The sequence below is a fragment of the Erythranthe guttata genome, chromosome 1 (assembly GCF_056151865.1).
Source record: "Erythranthe guttata isolate IM_541 chromosome 1, IM_541, whole genome shotgun sequence".
In the NCBI taxonomy this organism is placed as follows: Eukaryota; Viridiplantae; Streptophyta; class Magnoliopsida; order Lamiales; family Phrymaceae; genus Erythranthe; species Erythranthe guttata.
In genome coordinates, this window is record NC_142533.1 from 7280838 (window position 1) to 7302105 (window position 21268).

At 34.8% G+C, this 21268-nt stretch overlaps 3 protein-coding genes across 3 annotated transcripts; 1 reads left to right on the forward strand and 2 right to left on the reverse strand.

Annotated features, from left to right (window-relative positions):
• The first annotated feature begins 5324 nt into the window (after nucleotides 1–5324).
• On the forward strand, nucleotides 5325–6715 carry LOC105956296 (uncharacterized). Its single transcript, XM_088827271.1, has 3 exons — nucleotides 5325–5376; nucleotides 5422–5879; nucleotides 6005–6715. The coding sequence occupies exons 1-3, from the start codon at nucleotides 5325–5327 to the stop codon at nucleotides 6713–6715; spliced, it is 1221 nt and encodes a 406-aa protein (XP_088683397.1).
• Nucleotides 6716–7077: 362 nt separating this feature from the next.
• PSD1 (phosphatidylserine decarboxylase 1) lies at nucleotides 7078–12888 on the reverse strand. The gene is made up of 12 exons (XM_012971905.2): nucleotides 12315–12888; nucleotides 12071–12159; nucleotides 11070–11123; nucleotides 10914–10979; nucleotides 10763–10823; nucleotides 10541–10650; nucleotides 10181–10437; nucleotides 9643–9749; nucleotides 9133–9200; nucleotides 8747–8824; nucleotides 7808–7930; nucleotides 7078–7436 (listed from the first exon to the last, which is right to left on the reverse strand). The coding sequence occupies exons 1-12, from the start codon at nucleotides 12493–12495 to the stop codon at nucleotides 7299–7301; spliced, it is 1332 nt and encodes a 443-aa protein (XP_012827359.2). The 5' UTR covers nucleotides 12496–12888; the 3' UTR covers nucleotides 7078–7298.
• A 4218-nt stretch (nucleotides 12889–17106) lies between these two features.
• LOC105948625 (putative disease resistance protein RGA1) lies at nucleotides 17107–20966 on the reverse strand. Its single transcript, XM_088819276.1, has one exon. The coding sequence runs from the start codon at nucleotides 20782–20784 to the stop codon at nucleotides 17281–17283; it is 3504 nt and encodes a 1167-aa protein (XP_088675402.1). The 5' UTR covers nucleotides 20785–20966; the 3' UTR covers nucleotides 17107–17280.
• Between the last annotated feature and the right edge of the window lie 302 nt (nucleotides 20967–21268).

Consider the following 21268-nt stretch of genomic DNA (forward strand, 5'->3'; position numbering starts at 1 on the left):
TTTTTTCTTCTGATAATTATATTGAAATTCATAATTCGGTGTACATTTTTTTTCTCGACAAAATATATCATTATGATTTATTTGTTTCGATGCACATGATAATTATTTGCTCCAAATTAACTTTGCATTATATTATTTGTTATTTTTACATAAGTATATATCTCTAACATTTTTTTAATGATCTGTAGATATGGACGTTGTTAAGTCATGTATTTTACGCGACAGATATCGGATATGGAAAAGTTCTATGAATTTGCAAAAAGTGCGACTACATCTTGAAAGTTCAAAAATCAAAGGTTATATTCATATTTTGTTTTGTTATATTTTCTATAACTAGTGTGTAATTAATAATATGTTGTTAATTGATCAATTTCCGTGTAGAACATATCCAAGCAATTTGGAGATGTTGCTGGATACATTGGCAAAACAAAATATATATATTTCTATGAAATTTATTCGTGGAAGAATCACGCAATTTTTGTTTATCCCAACAAAAACGTCATTGAAGTGCATTGTGCAAGTCAAGAAGAAGATTTACTCCTTAAATATTTTTTTTTGTTTCATTTAAATTTTTGTTAGAATTTTCTTTTGATGAAATTTGTTTAATGTTGGGAGTTTAATAGTGTTAGGACATTCTAATTTATAATTTATTTTATGTTTTAATCTTGCTCTTGATTATTATAATTGAATTGATATTTTTTGTCTATTGTTTTATGAAATATGTCGTGCTCAAATTAAAAGCTGAAGAAAATTATTGATATATATATATATATATATATATACACACACACACACACGTACATTAAAAAATAGTAGTATATTTCTACGTTACAAAATTTTGTAAAATGAGATTCTTTTAAAATCAATACATACTATTTTTTAAGAATTTATTTTTGACTCAGACACACACTAAATTAAAAAAAAAAAACTTCATACATATTTATTGCTAAAAATTTTAATATAAAATTTAGGAAATATATTAGTCAACATTCATAGAAACGGGATTGATTTAAAATCATTACATAATAAATTCTTTTCCGGTAGATAAATATTATATTTTTCAATGCCATATTGCCCTTTTTTTGTTTTTTCTTTATAATAATTTGACTTTTTGCTGTTATAATATAGATATTAACAAGATATAGTAATTAGTAATTTCCAATATTTTCGCTATTTTATAACTGTTTTTATATCGAATGTTTGCTATTATATAATAATGTGACTTATTTTTTATATAATACAATAATTATACTATTCACTATTTGCCATTGAATGTATAAAATGTGTATCACCATTTATAATAATGCAAACTAGAATAATGACATACTTCTTGGTCATGAGGTATTTCATGAAAGCTAATAAATTGGTATTAATGCAAATTATCGTTATACTAATATGTTACATAATTCATAGAAATTTTGATAGCAATTGTCATAAAAAACAAAGATTTTGTTTACATTATTATGGTAATATTTATATTTATTTTGAATCACAACAAAAAATATGTTTAGTAAAATATAAGTAGCTTTTTTAATCCTTATTTTTTTATCCATTTTTTTAATCCTTATAAAAGTTTGTCAAATTTTAATAGTATTTCGAACGTATACATTCTAATAGCATCACCGGTTTACATATATCTTACTTTGTTAAACAATGGAAATGAATTAAACAAATAAATGTAAACTTTGTTAAGATTTTGTTTTAAATGATTTGTTATGGGTTAAAAGATTGGGTTTTTTGTTTCAATATAGTTGAATAAATTTTTATATTTGCAGTCATATATAACAATTTTTTTAATTGTATATGTTTTTGTAGATATGATCAAGACGGACAGCTTATATATTGGCAATCAAATGTTTACTACCCAAAATTATGTGTACTTTCGGTTATGTTTACAATTCCGTTTCAATTTTTTGTGTACCAATTTCATACCATGTGTCTTCTTTTTAATTTTTTTTCTTTCTCATATTTTAGTTTGTGTACAATCAGCGATACATGCGAAGCAATTTATTTATTATTATTTTCGATATGAAAAAACCCCATTATTAATTTGTGGCAAATTTATTTATATGCCAAATTCCTTTGTTTTGAATATTTTTCGTTTCGTATTTCATGGTGTTGATTTGGTTGATCAAACAATAATTATTCAAAATATTGTTGTTGGTTTGATAATGATATTGGTATTGGTATTGGTACTGGTATTGGTATTAGTATTAGTATTAATATTAGTATTAGTATTAGTATGAGTATTATGAGTATGAGTATGAGTATTAGTATAAGTATGAGTATGAGTATAAGTATAAGTATTATTATTAGTATGATTGGGATTAGTATTAAGATTATGATCATTTTTTGTCGCTCATAACTGGAGAAGATAAAGTTTATTTGAATTCCGATAGTGTGTACAATGAGGAGTTAATATCATAGATCCGAGTTCCTCAACACCATATCGTGCTCCAGAATTCCACCTAGGTTGCATTGAAAAGATGTATTCCCGTTATGCTCATCTAAAATATTGATCAGGCTAGATGATCGTGCAGTGGAACTAGGCTTCAGGTTATTAATATGGGAAAACACGTTCTCAAATGCATGACACTACCCGATAAACATGTTGACCATATAGTGTACGTTCATTGCTCAAATGACATTGGTACCGTCCAACTCTACATCGCCTATTAAATTTTAGCAATGTCAGTCTTCGGTGATGGTTTCCTTTGCAATAACAATCAATAAAACTTAAAGACAAACTCTTTCCCATGTAGTACTGCACTTGCTCAGACATGTTTTCAGTCATGGACAACTCTATGTCGCACTCTCGAGAGTTAATAGTTGAAGTGGCATAAGGATTTTGATCACGTCGGAATCTAGCGATACAACCAACTACAAATAATGTGGTACAAGGATGTTTTTCGGCATATATGAAGGTAACTATATAATTTTTTTTTACAATTTTACATAATGACGTTTATTTTGTATAACTTATATGTTTTGGCATTCCTCATTTGTAGGTTAATTTGCATTGTACTGGAAACTTGCTACGGGCTCCACTCAATATTTTTATCAAGGTAATTTATTGTAGAATGATTTTATGTCATTGAATATTTATATTTGTATTATTTTGGTAACGTTTTACTTATTTTGTATAATCATTGTACAAAATAGCAGGTCAATTGCATTGTATTGGATTCGTTACATGCGTTTAGGGATATTGTAGCTGAGACACGCTCAAATAAGTTTCAACGAATCAGTGAGCTCCATCCTCTTTACTTGCCTCTACAGTATCCTCTTTTATTTCCTTACATGGAAGATGATTATCGAGACGATATCTGTTTGAGAGAATCTTCGCTTGCTGATAATAGAAAATGGAGGAAGGTAAGCATGCGAGAGTTCTTTGCATATCTAATCCAGAAACGACGTTGATAACATTTGTTACTTTTACATTTCAAGAAGTTATTTCAGCAGTTCTGTGTTGATGGATTTTCGATGGTAGAGTCACAGTGGTTGAATTTCATAAGGTTCAATCAAGATCAACTTAGGGTTGACATGTACAAGGGTATCGAAGAAAATATTTTTAAAGGAGACACTGAGGGTAAATCAGTTGGACAACGCATTATAATTCTAGGGTCGTTCACCGCAGGTCCAAGGTATATGTTTAACAACTTCGTTGATGCTCTTCAAATATGTAACTGGATTGGATCTACAACCCTCTTCATTGCCATCACATGCAATCCTCAATGGCCAGAAATACAAAGGGTGTTGAAAGATACAAATCTCAGGCCGGAGGATCGGCCAGACATTCTTTGTCGTGTGTTCAAGATGAAGCTCAATAGTATGATGACAGAAATCAAGAAAGGTTGTATATTCAGACGTATTACAGCATGTAAATATTTAACTAGACCTCAGTTTATAATTATACATTTACTTCATTCATATAAATTAAAGAATTTGCTCATGTGTGAATTTAACTACTTATTGCTTCCTTAACTAAATTAATGCATATTTTTTTAATAGCATATGTTTATATTTTCTATGCAGATGTATGCTTAATTGAATTTCAGAAACGAGGTCTACCGCATGCACATATTTTATTGTGGTTTTATAATAAAGATAAGACCAATAACCCAGAAGAAATTGATAGGATCATGTGCTGAAAATCCTGATGAAGTAAACGATCGAAAGATGTACCAGTTGGTGGAGAAGTATATGATACATGGACCGTGCGGTCAGGCGAATTTGAAATCTCCCTGTATGAAGGATCGAGTTTGCACGAAGCGATTTCCAAAGCCATTTGTGCAGCGCACTGAATCAGATGCAGATGGTTTTACTGTGTACAGGAGAATGGAAGATGGCAGAACAGTTACGAAGAAGAAGACTACTCTTGACAATGGGTTTGTAGTCCCGTACAATCGTATATTGTTGAGTAAATACCGATCTCACATTAATATCGAGTTATGCAACCAGAACAAGCCAATCAAATACATGTTCAAATACGTAAACAAGGGGCATGGCTGAGTTACGGCGGCATTTTATGAAACACACAATACAGATGGCGGTGCTGAGATTTGTGATGAGATAAAGATGTACTACGACTGCAGATATCTTTCGGCATATGAGGCAATGTGGAGGTTTGCGAACTTGGGTTAAAATAGGATTCTCGAACTTGGGCGCCAAGGAAAAAAAGATTTTCTATTGGTAGGCTTGCGAATGTTCCCCCTGGAAAGGGGAAAGACTAATACATTAGATTGCTACTTAACATTCAGAGGGGATATACGTGCTACGAGGACATCAGAAAAGTTTTTGACACCGTCTACCCTACGTTCAGGGATGCATGTTATGTGTTGGGTTTATTAGATAACGACAAAGAATACATATATTCAATAATAGAAGTGAATACTTGGGCACCGAGGGATTATATAAGAAGGTTATTTGTAGTTATGTTTCTTTCCAATAGCTTAAGTCGGCCCGAACATGTTTGACAAAGTTGTTGGTTGGATTTGGCTGAGGGTATTGCTTACAAACAACAAAGTCTTCATAATAATCCAGATATGGCAAATTGTATAACACATTATTCAATTAGATTTTAAATATTACTCATCTTTTTAATATTGTCGTCTCTCACTGAAATAGAAAAAATATTGCAAAGCAATGGTAAAAGCTTGCGAAATTACGCGCCCATGCCAGTTCCAATCGAATTCTCAGCGGATGACACAGTAAACATATTGGTGTTAGATAAACTGGATTACGATCGGTTTGAAATGGGTAGGGAACTTCAACGGTGTCTTGCTTGAATTACAGACGTGCAAACAAAGATTTATGATGTAGTCATGGATGTTGTATCCAGTGACCGTGGTGGAATGTTCTTTCTATATGGCCATGGTGAAACGGGAAAGACGTTTATATGGTAAACTCTTTCGGCTGCAGTTCGTTCCAAGGGAGAGATTGTAATTAACGTTGCATCGAGTGGTATAACATCATTATTGCTCCCCGGTGGAAGAACAACTCATTCTCGATTCAGACTACCCATAAATGTACACGAGAGTTCCACCTGTAGCATATCGCAACAAAGTCCACAGGCGGAGTTGTTCATAAGGGCAAAGCTTATTATATGGGACGAGGCTCCTATGATGCATAGATATTGTTTTGAAGCGCTTGACAAGACAATGAAGTCAATATTACAGGTTGACAAACTCTTTGGTGGTAAGGTGGTTGTTCTTAGAAGAGATTTTAGGCAGATTTTACCAGTTGTGCTCAAAGCATCAAGGCAGGACATAGTACATGCTACGATAAACTCCTCTCCGCTGTGGAATTTCTGTCGTGTCATGAAGTTGACTAAGAACATGAGATTGCAGTCATGCTCTTCTCCATCTAACGTGGATGAGGTAAAATAATTTGGAGACTGGATACTGAAGGTTGGTAGTGAAGATGTTGGGGAACAAAATCATGGTGAAGCTTCGATAGTGATTCCCGATGACATGTTGATTGGTGATTCAGAAGATCCATTCAGAGACCTACTGGAATTCGTTTACCCGGATTGTTGAGTAACATGTATGATCCAGATTATTTTCAAGGGAGAGCAATTCTTGCACCAACTAATGAATGCGTCGAGTTTGTGAACGATCACTTAATGTCTCTCCTTCTAGGAGAGGAGAAGGTGTACCTGAGCTCAGATAGTATGTTTAGGGACGAGCAAACAATGGAGGATAATGCAGAAATTTATTCGACTGAATTCCTCAACACAATAAGATGCTCCGGACTTCGTTCTCATGCGTTGAAGTTCAAGATTGGTGCACCCGTTATGCTAATAAGAAACATCGATCAAGCTAAAGGATTGTGTAACGGGACCAAACTTCAAATTATTAGAACTGGCATTCACGTTCTGAGTTGCAAAATTCTTTCCGGAAAAAATATCGGTGACATGGTGTTCATTCCTCGGATGACTTTAATACCATCTACCGGACTGCCAATTAAATTTCAGAGAAGACAGTTTCCGTTGATTGTTTCTTTTGCAATGACAATCAATAAAAGCCAAGGTCAAACTCTTTCGCATGTTGGTTTGTATCTTCCTAAGCATGTCTTCAGCCATGATCAACTATATGTTGCACTGTCCAGAGTTACGAGCAGAGGTGGCATTAAAATATTCATCAAGTTGGATTCGGGTGAACTCACCAATGTTACTAGAAATGTCGTGTACAAGGAAGTATTTCATCGAATTTGAATGTAGATAATATTTTCATATTTACCAATTATTCATGTAACATGTCTTTTTTTTAACAACTTATTCTTTGGCAGGTGTTTCTTCTCTATATAATTTCCCCCGTGCGATGTTATTTTCAGTCATGTCCCTAGGATGCTCAGTGCAAATTTTATTATCTTTAAGATTTATTTTTGACGATATACTAATATTTAATATTATTCTTATGATGTAACTATGAAGAACATGATGCTTCAATATTGCTGGTCGCGTTTTGTATTTAAATTCAATGAGCGTAATAATTTATATATGCGTAAATTTATTTTTTAGACATGTATTTCCAGTTGAAAATATGTCACCCCGTGCATCGCACGGGTGAATACTAGTACTAGATATTAGAAGTGTACTGAAAACTCCACTTTACATTTAAACGGATTAGCTAAATAGTTAAGCCAATAAATAAGTTTATGACCAATAACAACCTAAGCCAATTGATAATTTTGATAATTTTGATACATGTTTGTCAAAGGTAAGAAAAATTGGTTAAGGTGTGCAAAAAATAGTATTATGTGAAAAACAAGGCCTCAATGAAGTATAGCCTCCTTTATTAGTCGCTCCATCTTCCCAGTGCTTCTCCCATTCGTATTCTTTCGCCCCTCTTTACGCAAAAACTAAATTCCGAAGATTGGGAAATTGGAGCTTGGAAGACAAGCACCACGGTTGATCCCATGTTGAAAGCAGCTACCTGCAACGGTTAAACGGAAGCAAAAAAACAAGAAGTCGTCAAATTTGGTCTTGATACATACTTCATAGTTCGTTAGTAACATGTAGAAGAAGACGTAATAACCAAGTCTCATCTCTACTAACCGCCAAGGCAATGTATAGTTCATCCATTAGATGCTACTTATATTCTATTTGCATTGGAGTTGAAACTGAATTGTTCGTTTTATTTATACGATATTCTAATCATTGAACTGATCGTGCGCTCACCTAAGTGGCCGGTTATTTAAAAAGAAAACACAAAAAGCATTCGCAAAGATATACGAAGTTCCTTTCAGGAAAAGGAGATTAAACATTTCATAGTCGGAAAATAATGGATTGGAAACTGTTCAGTACCTCGTCTCCCTTTTTAAGCAGCACTCCTTTGCCTTCAGGTTCATATAACCGTTCTTCGGGGGGCTCTGAATGCAGCAGTTTCTTTTGCGGATTATTTGTCCTCAGAGTTGGTTCGATAAAAAGCTGTCACATAATTCGAAAGTAAACGCTTTGATTCAAGGGTACATAGAGTCGGATCCTAGAGAAATGCATCAGCAGCTAATCAAGTAAGGCCCCGTTTGGTTGGCAAGATAAGATTAAATAATCTAATGAAACCCAATTATTTTATTGGAGCTCACGACGTCCAACAAAAACACTCACTAGAAGGCAAGATAAGCCATGATTATATAATTTTGGCGGGCCGACCCGGCAATTTATTGGGGATACCAAACATCAAATTAAGTCCAACTATTTAGTTAATCATGGCTTATCTTGGCAACCAAACGGGGCCTAAGTATATACGGGTGACTCAAACCAAATAGCTGACAACTGTACCCCTTTATTTTCACTGTTAGTCAAGCAATAAGTCAATCACATAAGAATTTATGCAAGCCTTTTTCTTTTTATAGTAACCATACAATTTCGCAATTTCGAAACTTTGTCAATAGTTATTTATACTCGTCATACGCTGAGGTTCAAGAGACCATTTTCCTTTTGTAGAAACTTCGTCATTTCAACAAAAAATAGATGTTTTCTTTTGGAGGTCTACATAATGAAACTTCACTAATAAGATTGCAATAAATTGAACTATTGTCAAAATCTGCGAGTATCAAAAAAAAATTTAATGAGCCAGATACTTGATGCTCGTACCATTTGCATAATGTATTCATTAAAGATCCTCTTTCAGTCATTGCTATGTAGTTTCATATAATTTGGATCGAGGGATCCCCATATAGTTCAATCTCCATTTTTGTAATAGAAAAAGCAAATAATGAATTACGACCGGATAAGATAATCAACCTCAATGGAACCGATATTTGTTGCACCAACTGCTGCCATTGCCATATAGCCTTCTTGCCACTGACCTTCAAGCACCACCTGGTTATCATATGATTATTTGTCAGGACAATGTTTGTAGACGAATCGTATAATCAGAAGTTGTGTTTTAAGTACATAAAAGTCAAGTCTTTGACCAACTTCATCGTCGTGGGAAGAAAGCTTGCATATTTAATGTTTGGGTACTTGGAAAAGAAAAAAAAAGTGTCGAGCGAACGTCTTTTTTAGGTGTTTAACTGAGGAACAGTGAAAATGTGTTTCTGAACCTCACTGCCTTAAATAAAACATAATGGTTTAGTTTTTACTAAGGGTGTATATAGAAAAAATCAATTGTTTATAATAAGGATTACCCGTTCATTTTCAACGTACAAACTTCTGATAGTTCTTGTTGCACGCTCGTTCACTGGAAAAAGATTACCTGCAAGGAAAATGGACAAAATTTAAATACCTCGAGAAATATATGGGAGCTTTTACACATGACATGATAAACCAGATAACACAATAATTTGAACGATCAGACAATAAATACAATTCAAAAGTTGGCTGTGATTAAACAGAGCACCATTTCCAATGAAATTGCAGCCATTTAATTATTTTCTCGTTTCCATCGACAACAATTTATAGTTGCTAGCAGTCTGCTCATATCACATTCATTTCAGTACTAAACAAATTGCAGAAGACATTTCTAATGTGAAAATCTTTCTGCAAGCAATTTATTTTAATAGCAGGAAAGCCGAAAGATGTAAAGAATCTCGAGCTTATTATTTTTGCTTGCAAGCTGAGCAGTTAAACTGTACCCATGGAAGTTCAAGTACTTGTTATTCAGCGAATTTGCCCCAAGAATAATGATTATATCTTACCTGTAAAATGCCGACGAACGAGAATATTCCAATCACCAGGAGAGTGTATCCGATGGTAGTCTCCAGGCTTCAAGTAAATTACGCAATAAAACAGTCCTTTCAAGGGGCTGCATAAGATAAAAAATTACACTGTCAGTAATATTGTCCAATTCTTTATTCTGGATATTCAATCTTTTTCCTTCGTTTCAGAAGAAATTACTTTATTAAACTAGTCACTCCTCAACGGATACTCTCTAGAAATCTTATAGTGGTTGATAAAAATTTCTTTTCATCTCGAGAGACATTACTTAAAGTCAACAGAGCTGCTCAACACTTTAACTATCCATGTGCATCAGATTATAGACAACAACTACGCTACAAGCATTCATATAGAAGTTCAATATCTACTTTGTTCTAATGGGTATACAATTCAATGTTTCTTACCACAATCACCGTAAGATTATTACATAGCGGATGAGTCGATGAATAATAGAAGTTATAGGTACACTAGTATCTAATCTGATACTAATTGCCGCTTCAAACATATTGAAATTTTTACCTGGATGATTCAGTATCTCTAACTTTAGGAGAAGCCAAGGAAATTCTCCACCACGACTTCTGGGTTGCAGATTTCATGGTGGTGTTCTCTTCCCCAATAATTTCTTCATTAGCATCTCCTGCAGCAATCATCGGAAGATACGAGTTTGCACCGAGTAGTGAAGAAGCCGAATATGTACATCCCTTTACTTGCTCAATCATAGCCCCAGGTCCTCTTAACTCGCCAAACCTCAGCACAGTCCCATCGACAGGACTCGCCTACAGCCACAGAAGAAAAAAGTAGTACAAACTGATCAAGTGTGGAGGTTCGAGCAACAGTAATGGACGGTACAAGATATTCAAGAATCTCGTTACCAGTTACCAGACAGTACGGGTCATAATCGATAGGCCTTGAGCCTTCTTTCAACTTGCGAACGAAAAACTCCCGTAGAGATCCGTATTCTTCCAAAGGGAGTTGGGCTTCATCCAAGTCTGATTACATATACGGAACGAGAATTCATAAAATTTTCACAGCATGGATTGTTTAGCAGATTATAAGATACTTTTTACTTCAAAAATAATTTCAAAAGAATGTAAAACCTACTGGAATGAAATGCTCGAGCCCATGCTCTATATACGTATGGTCGCAGCCAAACGGGAAGTTCCTGGTCAAGAATATTTAGCAAATTTATATATACCTTCAAGTTCATCACACATTATTAGCTCATCAAAATGTTGTAAATTGTAGGACTCACCACACCAGTCACGGAACCCCATAACCGTGAAATGGAGCGCAATGGTAGCAATCTCAAGAACCTTGCCTATCAGCATTGAGAAGTTTGGCATACAAATTATATAATAACAGAACTGCATGCAATAACATTGACAAGTAAGCAAAAAGTATGTTTTACCTTAACATCTGGTTGGAACTCTAATTCAACCCCTTTTGATCTGGCCTCTTCAATCTGTTTGTCAAACATTTGAGAAGATACATCGAGGTTAAAACGAGCAAATACATTCCCTTCTAGAATAACGAGTAAAATAGTAAGACTATGAGAGAAGCCTGAGCTTGATATTTAAATTGTTGCAGTGTAGAAAAAAGAAGAAGAACCTATGTAGGCAAACTATAATTTTCAATCGACGAATATGCTTAATTAATACTAATCTATTACAGCAATAAAAATGTCAAAATAATAAAAACAACACCACCAACACACACAGAGGATAAATTTCAAGAGTCATTGTACTAAAACAATCATAGATTGGGACTATTATCGAGAAAGACTGCAAACATTGACAGCTTACAAGAGCTCAAGTTTATTCATTATTTTTCAGGGTAATAAAAACATCAGAAACAATATTTCAGATAGATGTTCTTCTAGTTATGGAAGTTATTCAATTGTGTTTTTGTTAAAGTTTTTGGTTCTTAAACACGCAATACCACCCATCATCTAAACTATACATATTATTCTGATCACTAGAAAATTAGCATACGATCAATGAAAAGTTCAAGTTTTACATAAAACATATAAGGAAAACCCAAGAGCGATCCATTTACAAAATTCCTAGTTTCAAAAAAGAAAGAAAAACTAAGTTGCAACACATGAAGAAGAAACAACTCGGTAGTTGCCGCCAATGAAACTAAATTAGAGTCCGCGCACTTGAAAAATACACAGTGATATACACTTTATAACCTAAGACAACCCCTTTCACTGTCCTTCCTCGTCGTTAATTCATGATTATAGCTAATGACCACCTAGAGCCTTAGCCTATCAAATGTGTTACATATTAGACGACAACTTAAAAATTCATGTTACAAACACCATGTGCTTCAATCAGGTCCAGGAGCACGCAAATTGTATGTGTGCCAAACCTATGAAATATAATCAATTCGATTACGCACTACGACTACCTTATTATCATCGTATAGACGACGAGCGTGAAGAGCACCAAGCATAAATATGGTTGCCAAAGTTGCCCCAGGTACTAAGAAAGAATTACCTGCCACATAAGTTAAACAGCATCTCAATTCTCATGTACAGTAGTAACTTCAAATATAAATATGAAATTACAGAATATTTGTCCTAGGATAATTAGGGCAATCGGTCTACAGTAAAAATTGACAACAAGCGTGAAAAAATCGAGTTCAGTAGTACCCTGCGACTGCGAGTTGCTGCCATTGCTACCGGCGGCGGCGGCGCCGCCACCGCCGAGGAAGGATCGTGGTGGAGCAGGTTGTACCTTGCGGAGGAATGTGGTGAAGTGAAAACGCCGGTGGTGGTGATAGATTCTGTTGTAGTTGAGAATTGGGGGACTTCGAAAACCTCTCCACTTCATCTTCTTCTTCTTCGCGTGCAGTGCAGCGGCGCGTGGGAACGAATTCTTAATTTGTCCGGGCAACCATTAGCCTTATAAATATTTTGGTAATTGGGCTTTTGGCACCTAGTCTAATCGCCAATTTGCACATTTGTCCCCATAATTTTTTAAAAATATCAACTTATATCACAATATATTAAGATTTCTTAGTTTAATACAAATTAAAAGAAAAATTCTCCCAAAAAAATTCCGATCGTCCGTCCGCCACCTACTGCCGTCGCGCTGACCATTGTTGATCGTTGCCACCCAAAACGAACATGCCGCCGTCGTATTCCCAAGTAAGAGTTAGATTTTTTTTTTCTTCATTTTCTTAGATATTGAGATAAATTTGATATGGATAGTTAGGATTTGATTGTTGGGGTTGTCTAGGGTCCGAGAGGGATTGTACTACTCGGACCCAAACGATTTAATCTGGTGCGTAGAAAATATTTAGGAAAAAATTATAGTCGTTGATTTAAAGTACGAACTTGTACGATCCCGTACGAACCTATGAATTTATAAATTAAAGTACGAACCCAGTAAAAATAGATCGTACAAAGGTCGTACTCCATCGTACTTCATGTAAAATTACTTTAATAACCTTACATTATTAAACCACAGAATTAAAAGTAGGGTTAACTGTACTTTGCCCCTAACTTTGGTCATTTTTGCATTTTGCCCCCCAAATAAAAAAAAAATTCCACGATCATACTTCGACTAACTAATTTAGCCCAATTTCACCAATTAACCAATTTTTTTTACCATAATTTCAATTTTGACCCCAATTTTAACTCGCCACCACCGGAGACTGCCAGAGACCCACAGTCTCCGGCGTTAGAACTCTTTTTTTTTCAAAACTTTTTTTTTGTCTGAAATTCTTCTCCGGTAGCTCAATCGCAGGGTCTCCGACTTTGAATTTTTTTTTTTTAATTTTGTTTTTTCTAAAAAAACTATTTTAACTAATATTAATGTATTGGCTGTTAAATTATTGTCCTCAGCAGTTATTTAACTGTCGGAGAGAGTAATTTAATGTTAATTAACCTTTTTTTTCTTAAAAAAATATATTAATTAATATTACTATCTTGACTGCTATATTACTGTCTCCACAGTTATTTAACTGTCGGAGATAGTAATTTAACTGTTAATTGACTTTTTTTTTCCTAAAAAAAATATTTTAATTAATATTACTGTCTTGGCTACAATAATTTAGCTTTCGGATACAATAATTTAACTGTTAATTGACTTTTTAAAAAACAAATTGTTTTTTCTTAAAAAAAATATTTTAATTAATATTACTGTCTTGGCTCAAAATTACTGTCTCCAACAGTAATTTAACTGTCTGAGACAATAATATTACTGTATTAATTAATTTTATCGTCTTGGCCTGCATTATTGTTGTCTTCGACTGTAATATTATTGTCTTCGACCGTAATATTATTGTCTCAAGCAATAATGTCACTGTTTGGGACAGTAATTTTAGTAATATTACGGTTCGGGAAATAATATTCATAATATTACTGTCCGAAACAGTAATATTATTGTCTGAAATAGTAATATTACTGTATGAGACAGTAATTTAGTAGGCAAGATAGTAATATTAATTAAAATATTTTTATCTAAGAATTTTTTTTTAAAAAACGAAATTAAATAAAAAAAGTCAACGTCGGAGAGCGGCGGTCAACTGCGGTTGACTGGCCGGAAAAAAAATTCAGAAAAAAAAAATGTTTTCAGAAAAAAAAATTCAATGCCGGACAAGGCCTGCCAGGTCAACGCCGGAATCTGGCCGGAAAAAAAATTTCAGAAAAAAATTTATTTTCTAAAAAACAATATTTTTCAAAAAATTATTAAAATGGGGGTTAATGTGATATATTTGTTTAAATTCGGGGTCAATGTGTAATATTAAGGAAGTTAGATTATAATGGATGCAATTGATAAAAAAATTATTATGGAGGGTATTTTAGAGTAAAGACATGGTGATGGGTTTATTTGAAAGATTGTTGTTTATGTGGACCAATGTGCATTTAAGTCCCTTATCATGACCCTACTTATTAATTATTATTAATTGTTACTTAAGTTTTAGTTATAGGGGTTTTTATGTAATTTCACTTATAAGGTAGGTATTGTACTTTTTTTGTGGGGTTCGTACAAATCATACGTGTCGCATTTTTATTGGTTGATTTTCAATCGTTTGGGTCCGAGTAGTACAACCCCTCTCGGACTTTAGACAACCCCTTGATTGTTTAGGCAAGGAATGATCTTTATTTGCTGATGGGTACCAATAATTTCAGTCAATTTAAGCATTGATTTGAGATTTCTTGGTTTATTCTTCGTCTTCGAAAAACGACGATGTTTTCACAATTTTCGACATAATCCTGTCGAAACTTTTGAAGTCGACACTTTTCGGTCGACTGTTGGATGAAATTGAAATTTTGAGTTATTCATTTTCGACAGGTTGTTGTCGAAAATGTAGGGAAAATCGACAGGTCGAAAATGGGTTGTTGTTATTTCTATTTTTTATTTTTTTGCAATTTCTTTTTTGTTTTTTAAATTATGCATATTTATTTATTTGTGTGTTATTTTACTTTTTGCAGTGAAATAACCACGTGAACCTCGTATATCTCGACTGCTCGAACCGTAAGAAGAGGAAAGAACTGTCTGATAAGAGTAAGACAACCATGACCAAGACCAAGACAAAGACCACGACCAAGACTAAGACCATGACCAAGAGCAATATGTCTGCGCCGTTTAAGGCTCCGGGGCAACGTACACTTACACCTCGTATATCTCGACTGCTCGAACCGTAAGAAGAGGAAAGAACTGTCTGATAAGAGTAAGACAACCATGACCAAGACCAAGACAAAGACCACGACCAAGACTGAGACCATGACCAAGAGCAATATGTCTGCGCCGTTTAAGGCTCCGGGGCAACGTACACTTACACAGTTTGGAGAGGCTTCTTCCTCAGCGAATACCATGCGGGCTTTACTTGTCCCGTCGACTGTTGAAGCCGGTGGTTCGAGCAACCAACCGGTCCAAGGCCCCGAGATATCGGAGTTATACCCAAGCTTTGATAAGCATGTTACTTATCATATTGCTTATAATATATATTAGGGTTAAATACAAAAACACCCCTGTACTATGAACTTCGTATCATATATCCCCTGTACTACTACACATAAATACAAAACCCCCCCTACTGTTACATTTTTTTCAAAAATATGACGAAAATACCTCTACTAAAACATACATAGGTATATAAGGGATTGTTTGAGCCATTTTCCATTATATTTTTTTTTACCATTTTCAGTCCATTTTACTTGTAAATTTTGGTATTTAGACTTTTTTTTTCTCCAAAACATCTAATTGCTTAAATTTTTTTAATTTTCTGAATAAAACCTTTTATTTTTGTCATTTTGAGTTTCTTAATTTTTTTCTTAAATGTCTTTCGGTAGTTCAAACATCCTAAGATTACAAACATCTTTACAATCCTATGATTGTTGTGAATTTGAACTACCGAAAGACATTTGAGAAAAAGATGAAGAAATTCAAAATGACAAAAATAAAGGTTTTATTCACAAAATTTAAAAAAAATCTAAGCAATTAGATGTTTTTGTAGAAAAAAAAAAACAAAAACTTCCCAAGTAAAATTGACCAAAATGTTAAAAAAATATATTGAAAGAAAGTATAACAGGGTATTTTCGTCAGATTTTGGAAAAAAATGTAACAATAAGGGGGTTTTTGTATATATGTGTAGTACGGGGGTATATGATACAAAGTGTATAGTACAGGGGTGTTTTTGTATTTAATCCTATATATTATATGTATATATATTTTCTTTTCCATTTGATTGTTTATAAATTAAAATATTATTAAAAAATTAGTAAACAATTAAATTAAAAAAATATTAAAAATTTGGTAATCAAACTAAGTATAGATTTTTTAATACAAAATAAAGAAATACATAATAATGTTTAAGTTTTCTTTTAATGTAGGGATAATTTAAAATATATACATATATTATCTGATAATAAAAATAGAAATAAAAGACCCTATTCTACTTTTCTAATTAAGATATAACAAAAATAAAATAATTAAACACTTATAAAATATAAGAATTTATTAATTGTAAAATCTCAAGAGTACTTGTGTCTTTTTATATCAAATCAACACTCAAATGAATAATCGGAAGATTGTGCTATATAAATAATTTCATAGGGGTTTTTTACTAGTTTATTTATCACACAGGATTTTTGCTATTTAGAGATTGCATAGGGGTATTTTTTGTAGTTTACCATATATATATATATATATATATATATATATATATATATATATATATATATATATATATATATATATATATATATATATATATATATATATATATATATATATATATATATATATCATTATTTTACTTGTATATAAAAAACATAATTGTTGATTTGGTTTTGTATTTTTTCAATTAATCCTAGTCTTTTGTATAAATTTGGGAAAACAAATTTTCAGGGTGCAAACCGGGTTCACCCATACAACACCACATGTGGTTGAAAAAAGACAGGAGATAACCAAAATAATCTCACTGTATAAGAATAACAAAAAAATATATGGATTGATTGTATAATCTCAGTGTGCATAATGAAAGAGAAAATGAGAAGTAATATTCATATACATGAAAAAACAAGAAATGGAAAATAAAATGAAATAAATGCCGTAGTAGAAAATGAAAAAGAAAGCAAAGTTGAATGACCCAAAAAATAAACAACTTCAATCGATGAGGCGAAGGTGTGGATTGTGTTGTGTTATTGATTTCCAGGGTTGACCATACTTGTTCCCGTAGACGTTTTTCAGTTGTGTCGAACAAGAAATATCCAACTTCTTCAACGACGACGACACCTTTCGCAGGAGTCGATGTGGCAGCCTCCTCAAGCCGTTGCAGAAAGTGATCTCTAGCTCCGTCAGACAAGGCATTATTAATAATGAGGCGGCAACTTCGGAATGTTCTTCTTCGTTTTCTTCTTCCGCCGTAATATCCTCCCACTCCTTCCACTTTGAACAGAACGAAAACGTCAGTTTCTTCAACTTGGGAAAGCCTCCAATAATAGTACCCGCCGACGAAGATGTTGTTGTTGTTGTAGTTATTCCGAGGAATTCACGTCCAAGAAATTCCAATTGATTATGAGATTTAATACAAAGAGTCTCGAGTAGCGGTAGTTTATCCAGCGGCGGCAGCGGCACAAGGTGTTGACAATTGTCGAGGTAAATAAAAGTGAGTTGGTTGAGTGGCGACACGATCCATTGTGGAAGTTGCGGTCCCTGGTAGTTGCCGATAGTGAGCTCGTGCAGGTTTGGATGTGGCTGAAGAGCATCTACAAGTTTGGAGCTTTTAATAACCAACACCTTCAAGGATGATGACAACTTACGCATTAGGCGTCGCGGCAGCTCCGTCAATCCCTCGCAGAAATTGATCTCAAACTCCGTCAGGCAAGGCATTATTGATGAGACGGCATCTTTATAAGAATCTTCTTCTTCTTCAGCCGTAATGTCCTCCCACTCCTTCCACTTTGAACAGAACGAAAACGTCAGTTTCTTCAATTTGGGAAAGCCACCAATAATAGTACCCACCGACGGAGATGAAGATGTTGTTGTTGTTGTTGTTGTTGTTATTCCCAGGAATTCCCGTCCAACAAAATCCAATTCCGATAAACCATGAATATGAAGAGTCTCCAGTAGCGGTAGTTTACCCAGCGGCGGAAGCGTCGAAAGGGATTCACAATAACGGAGGGAAATAGATGTGACTTGGTTGTGCGGCGATGCGATCCATCCCGGAAGTCGCGAGGCATTGTAGTTGTAAATTGTTAGATGTTGGAGATTTGGATGTGGCTTCAGAGCATCTAGTACGTCAATCCAAACCGATGATGACTCGCCATGAAAATTTAATCTCAGTTCATGAACGTGCATCTTTTTCCACAATTCCGCTTCGCGAGCATCCTCCACCACCGCCGCTACTGAATCATGACGTCTTATTTCTAACTCCAATTCCATCTTCCCGCTAAGTCGGTTTAAATTCTTCAACCATCCCAACCTGCTCCCATCACACGGAAGGAATTTTTCCAATGCCACGAGACGGGTTAAATGGGCTAGTCCTTGAGGAAATTGCTTCAGAGAATCAGTACCATCAACATTGAGGTGTTTGAGGTTTACGAGTTTATGGATTCCTTGGGGAAGTCGAGCAAGATTCGTGCACCCTTCAACATTCAAGCTTTCTAATTCACGCAAATTGCACAGGCTTTCTGGCAACTCTTTCAGATGTGTATTGTACCCCAAGTCCAGGTGTATCAAGTGAATCAAATTTCCGACTTCCGAAGGAATCTCTAGTAGCTCACATTGGTCCACCCAAAGGAATGTCAAGTTATAAAGCTGACAAATGGACTTCAGACCATCGTCACAGGCAAAGTCGTTATGACCCAAGTCCAACCACCTCAAGTGAATCAACTTTTCTATTTTTCTTGGAATGCGTCTCGAGCTACAACTCCTTAGGCTTAGCAACCTCACACTCGTGAGGGCATCACAAAGATGTTGACCATCAAGCATGTCAAATAATAAGCTACGATACACTTTAACTTGAGAAACTAACCGAGGGCTACATGCTTGACAAATTGTTTTCTCCATTCTTGATCCCACGTTCTTCCTCAGGAATTGAGCAAAATCATGTACAATGTCATGCATCATAAACGATTCTATCTTATCGTCGCCATCTTTCTTAAAGTCTTGAAACAAAGAATGCGCTGCTAAATTATCAAAGTACTCTCTCCCTCTAATTTTCCAGCTGTCACCGGCATTTGATCCAAGGTAACCTAGTGCCATCCATTTTGTTATTAGAGTCTCCACATCAATTCTGGTATCTTTAGGAAACACAGCACAATACGAGAAGCAGCGCTTGAGTGCTGGGGACAACTCGTTGTAACTCAGAAGCAAATGGGGGAATAGCTCAACTTCCACCTTCTCCAACTCCCATATTTCACTACTCAACACGCTCTCCCACTCTTCCATTGTCTTCTTGAAACGCAAAAGACTTGCCAAAGTCTTTGCTGCAAGTGGCAACCCCCTGCACTTATTGGCTATCGCCTTACCTATCTTGTCAAATCTTTCACATTCCTCCTTGTTCTTTCCACAAAGGGCAATCCGACGTAATAATAACCAACAATCTTTATCAGAGAGATGTCCTAAATGATGGATCCCATTCTCGGAGGCTCCCATCATTATTACAACCCTTTCGTTTCTAGTTGTCACCAGAACTTTGCTACCGAGTCCACCACCACAATTGAGAGCGATTTTCAAGGCTTTCCACAACGTATCATCTTCCGTCCAAACATCATCCAGAACAAGAAGAATTTTTTTCCTCGAGATAGACTTTGTTACACAATCCAACAACATATCTAACTGCTTGGCATCTTGTGGTTTACTCCCTCCCGCTTTCACAATGATGTCATTGGCAATGCCAAACACATCAAACGGATCCGAAACACATATCCAGATTCTTAATTCAAAACAATTCTTTACTCGACTATCGTTATAAGCTAGTTGAGCAAGAGTTGTCTTCCCAAGTCCTCCCACACCCACTACAGACAGAACGCAAACGCCGCATGCCTCATGTTCGCTACTACCTTCAGCCACAAGTTTGGCCACCAGAGTTTCTCTCTCTGATTCGCGTCCACAAACTTCCTTTAAGTCGATCAAAGAAGTAGATTGAACTCGCCAAGATTCGCCATGGGGGAGATCAGACGACGATGATGATTGTTCTGTGATAGCAAAACCATACCGATCTTTCTCCGACAGAATTAGATCAAGCCGTGCTTTCACTTGCTTTATTTTCAAGCCAATCTCACGACGTACAACAACTTTCTTAAAATATAAACACGAGGGGATAACGCATGACCACCATAATAATACCTTCTGCTTACGAGGAACTTCGGCAGCAGCATTCGATTCTTCGATCTGAGATTCGAGAATGGAGTAGCGCCACTCGTCCAACACGTCGTCCATTTCATGCGTCGTGTTTTCGAGCCTCGTCAGCCAATCTTTGATGCTTTTTTCCTTGTACCACTTCTTCTCCGCATCCTCCAACACATTTCTAACTGTGTTCAGATCATCGGAAAGTCTGAGAATCTCCTTCTTAACTCCTCTCACCAAATTTACTTCGTCTCGGATCTTCTCTTCCATCAGAGTTGCAATACGCTCCAACACAACCGAAACGATAGCATCCGCCATGATCGGAATTAACAGCTTTTTTTTTTTTTTTTTTTTTTCTTTCTAAAATTTTATGTATATTATTTGCTATGTTGCTTATATTCGATGAAGTTTGAGATATAAAGCAGATGCAGTGACTGTCAATTTCCATGTTCATCAACTTTTGCCTTTCACAGCTGTGTGTGGGGATGCCACAATTATTGCTCTCTCAGAGTCTGGCCTTTTGGTTATACTTTAAATTTCTTTTTTTTCTTTCTTTTTTTCTTTTTTTTCTTTTTGGATAATACTCACGTATATTTTCAGGTATATAAATAAATAGTAATAATTCAGACAAAACATAATAAAATATTTAATATTAATGAAAGGGGTAATGGCAAATAGGCCCATGACAAGGGCACTTAATTAAAAGAGGGACATCCAACTTTTTTGTCTTTCAAATAAATTCACCCCATTCAAACTTATTTGCAAATAAGGAAAATCCCTTTATATATACCAAAATTACCCC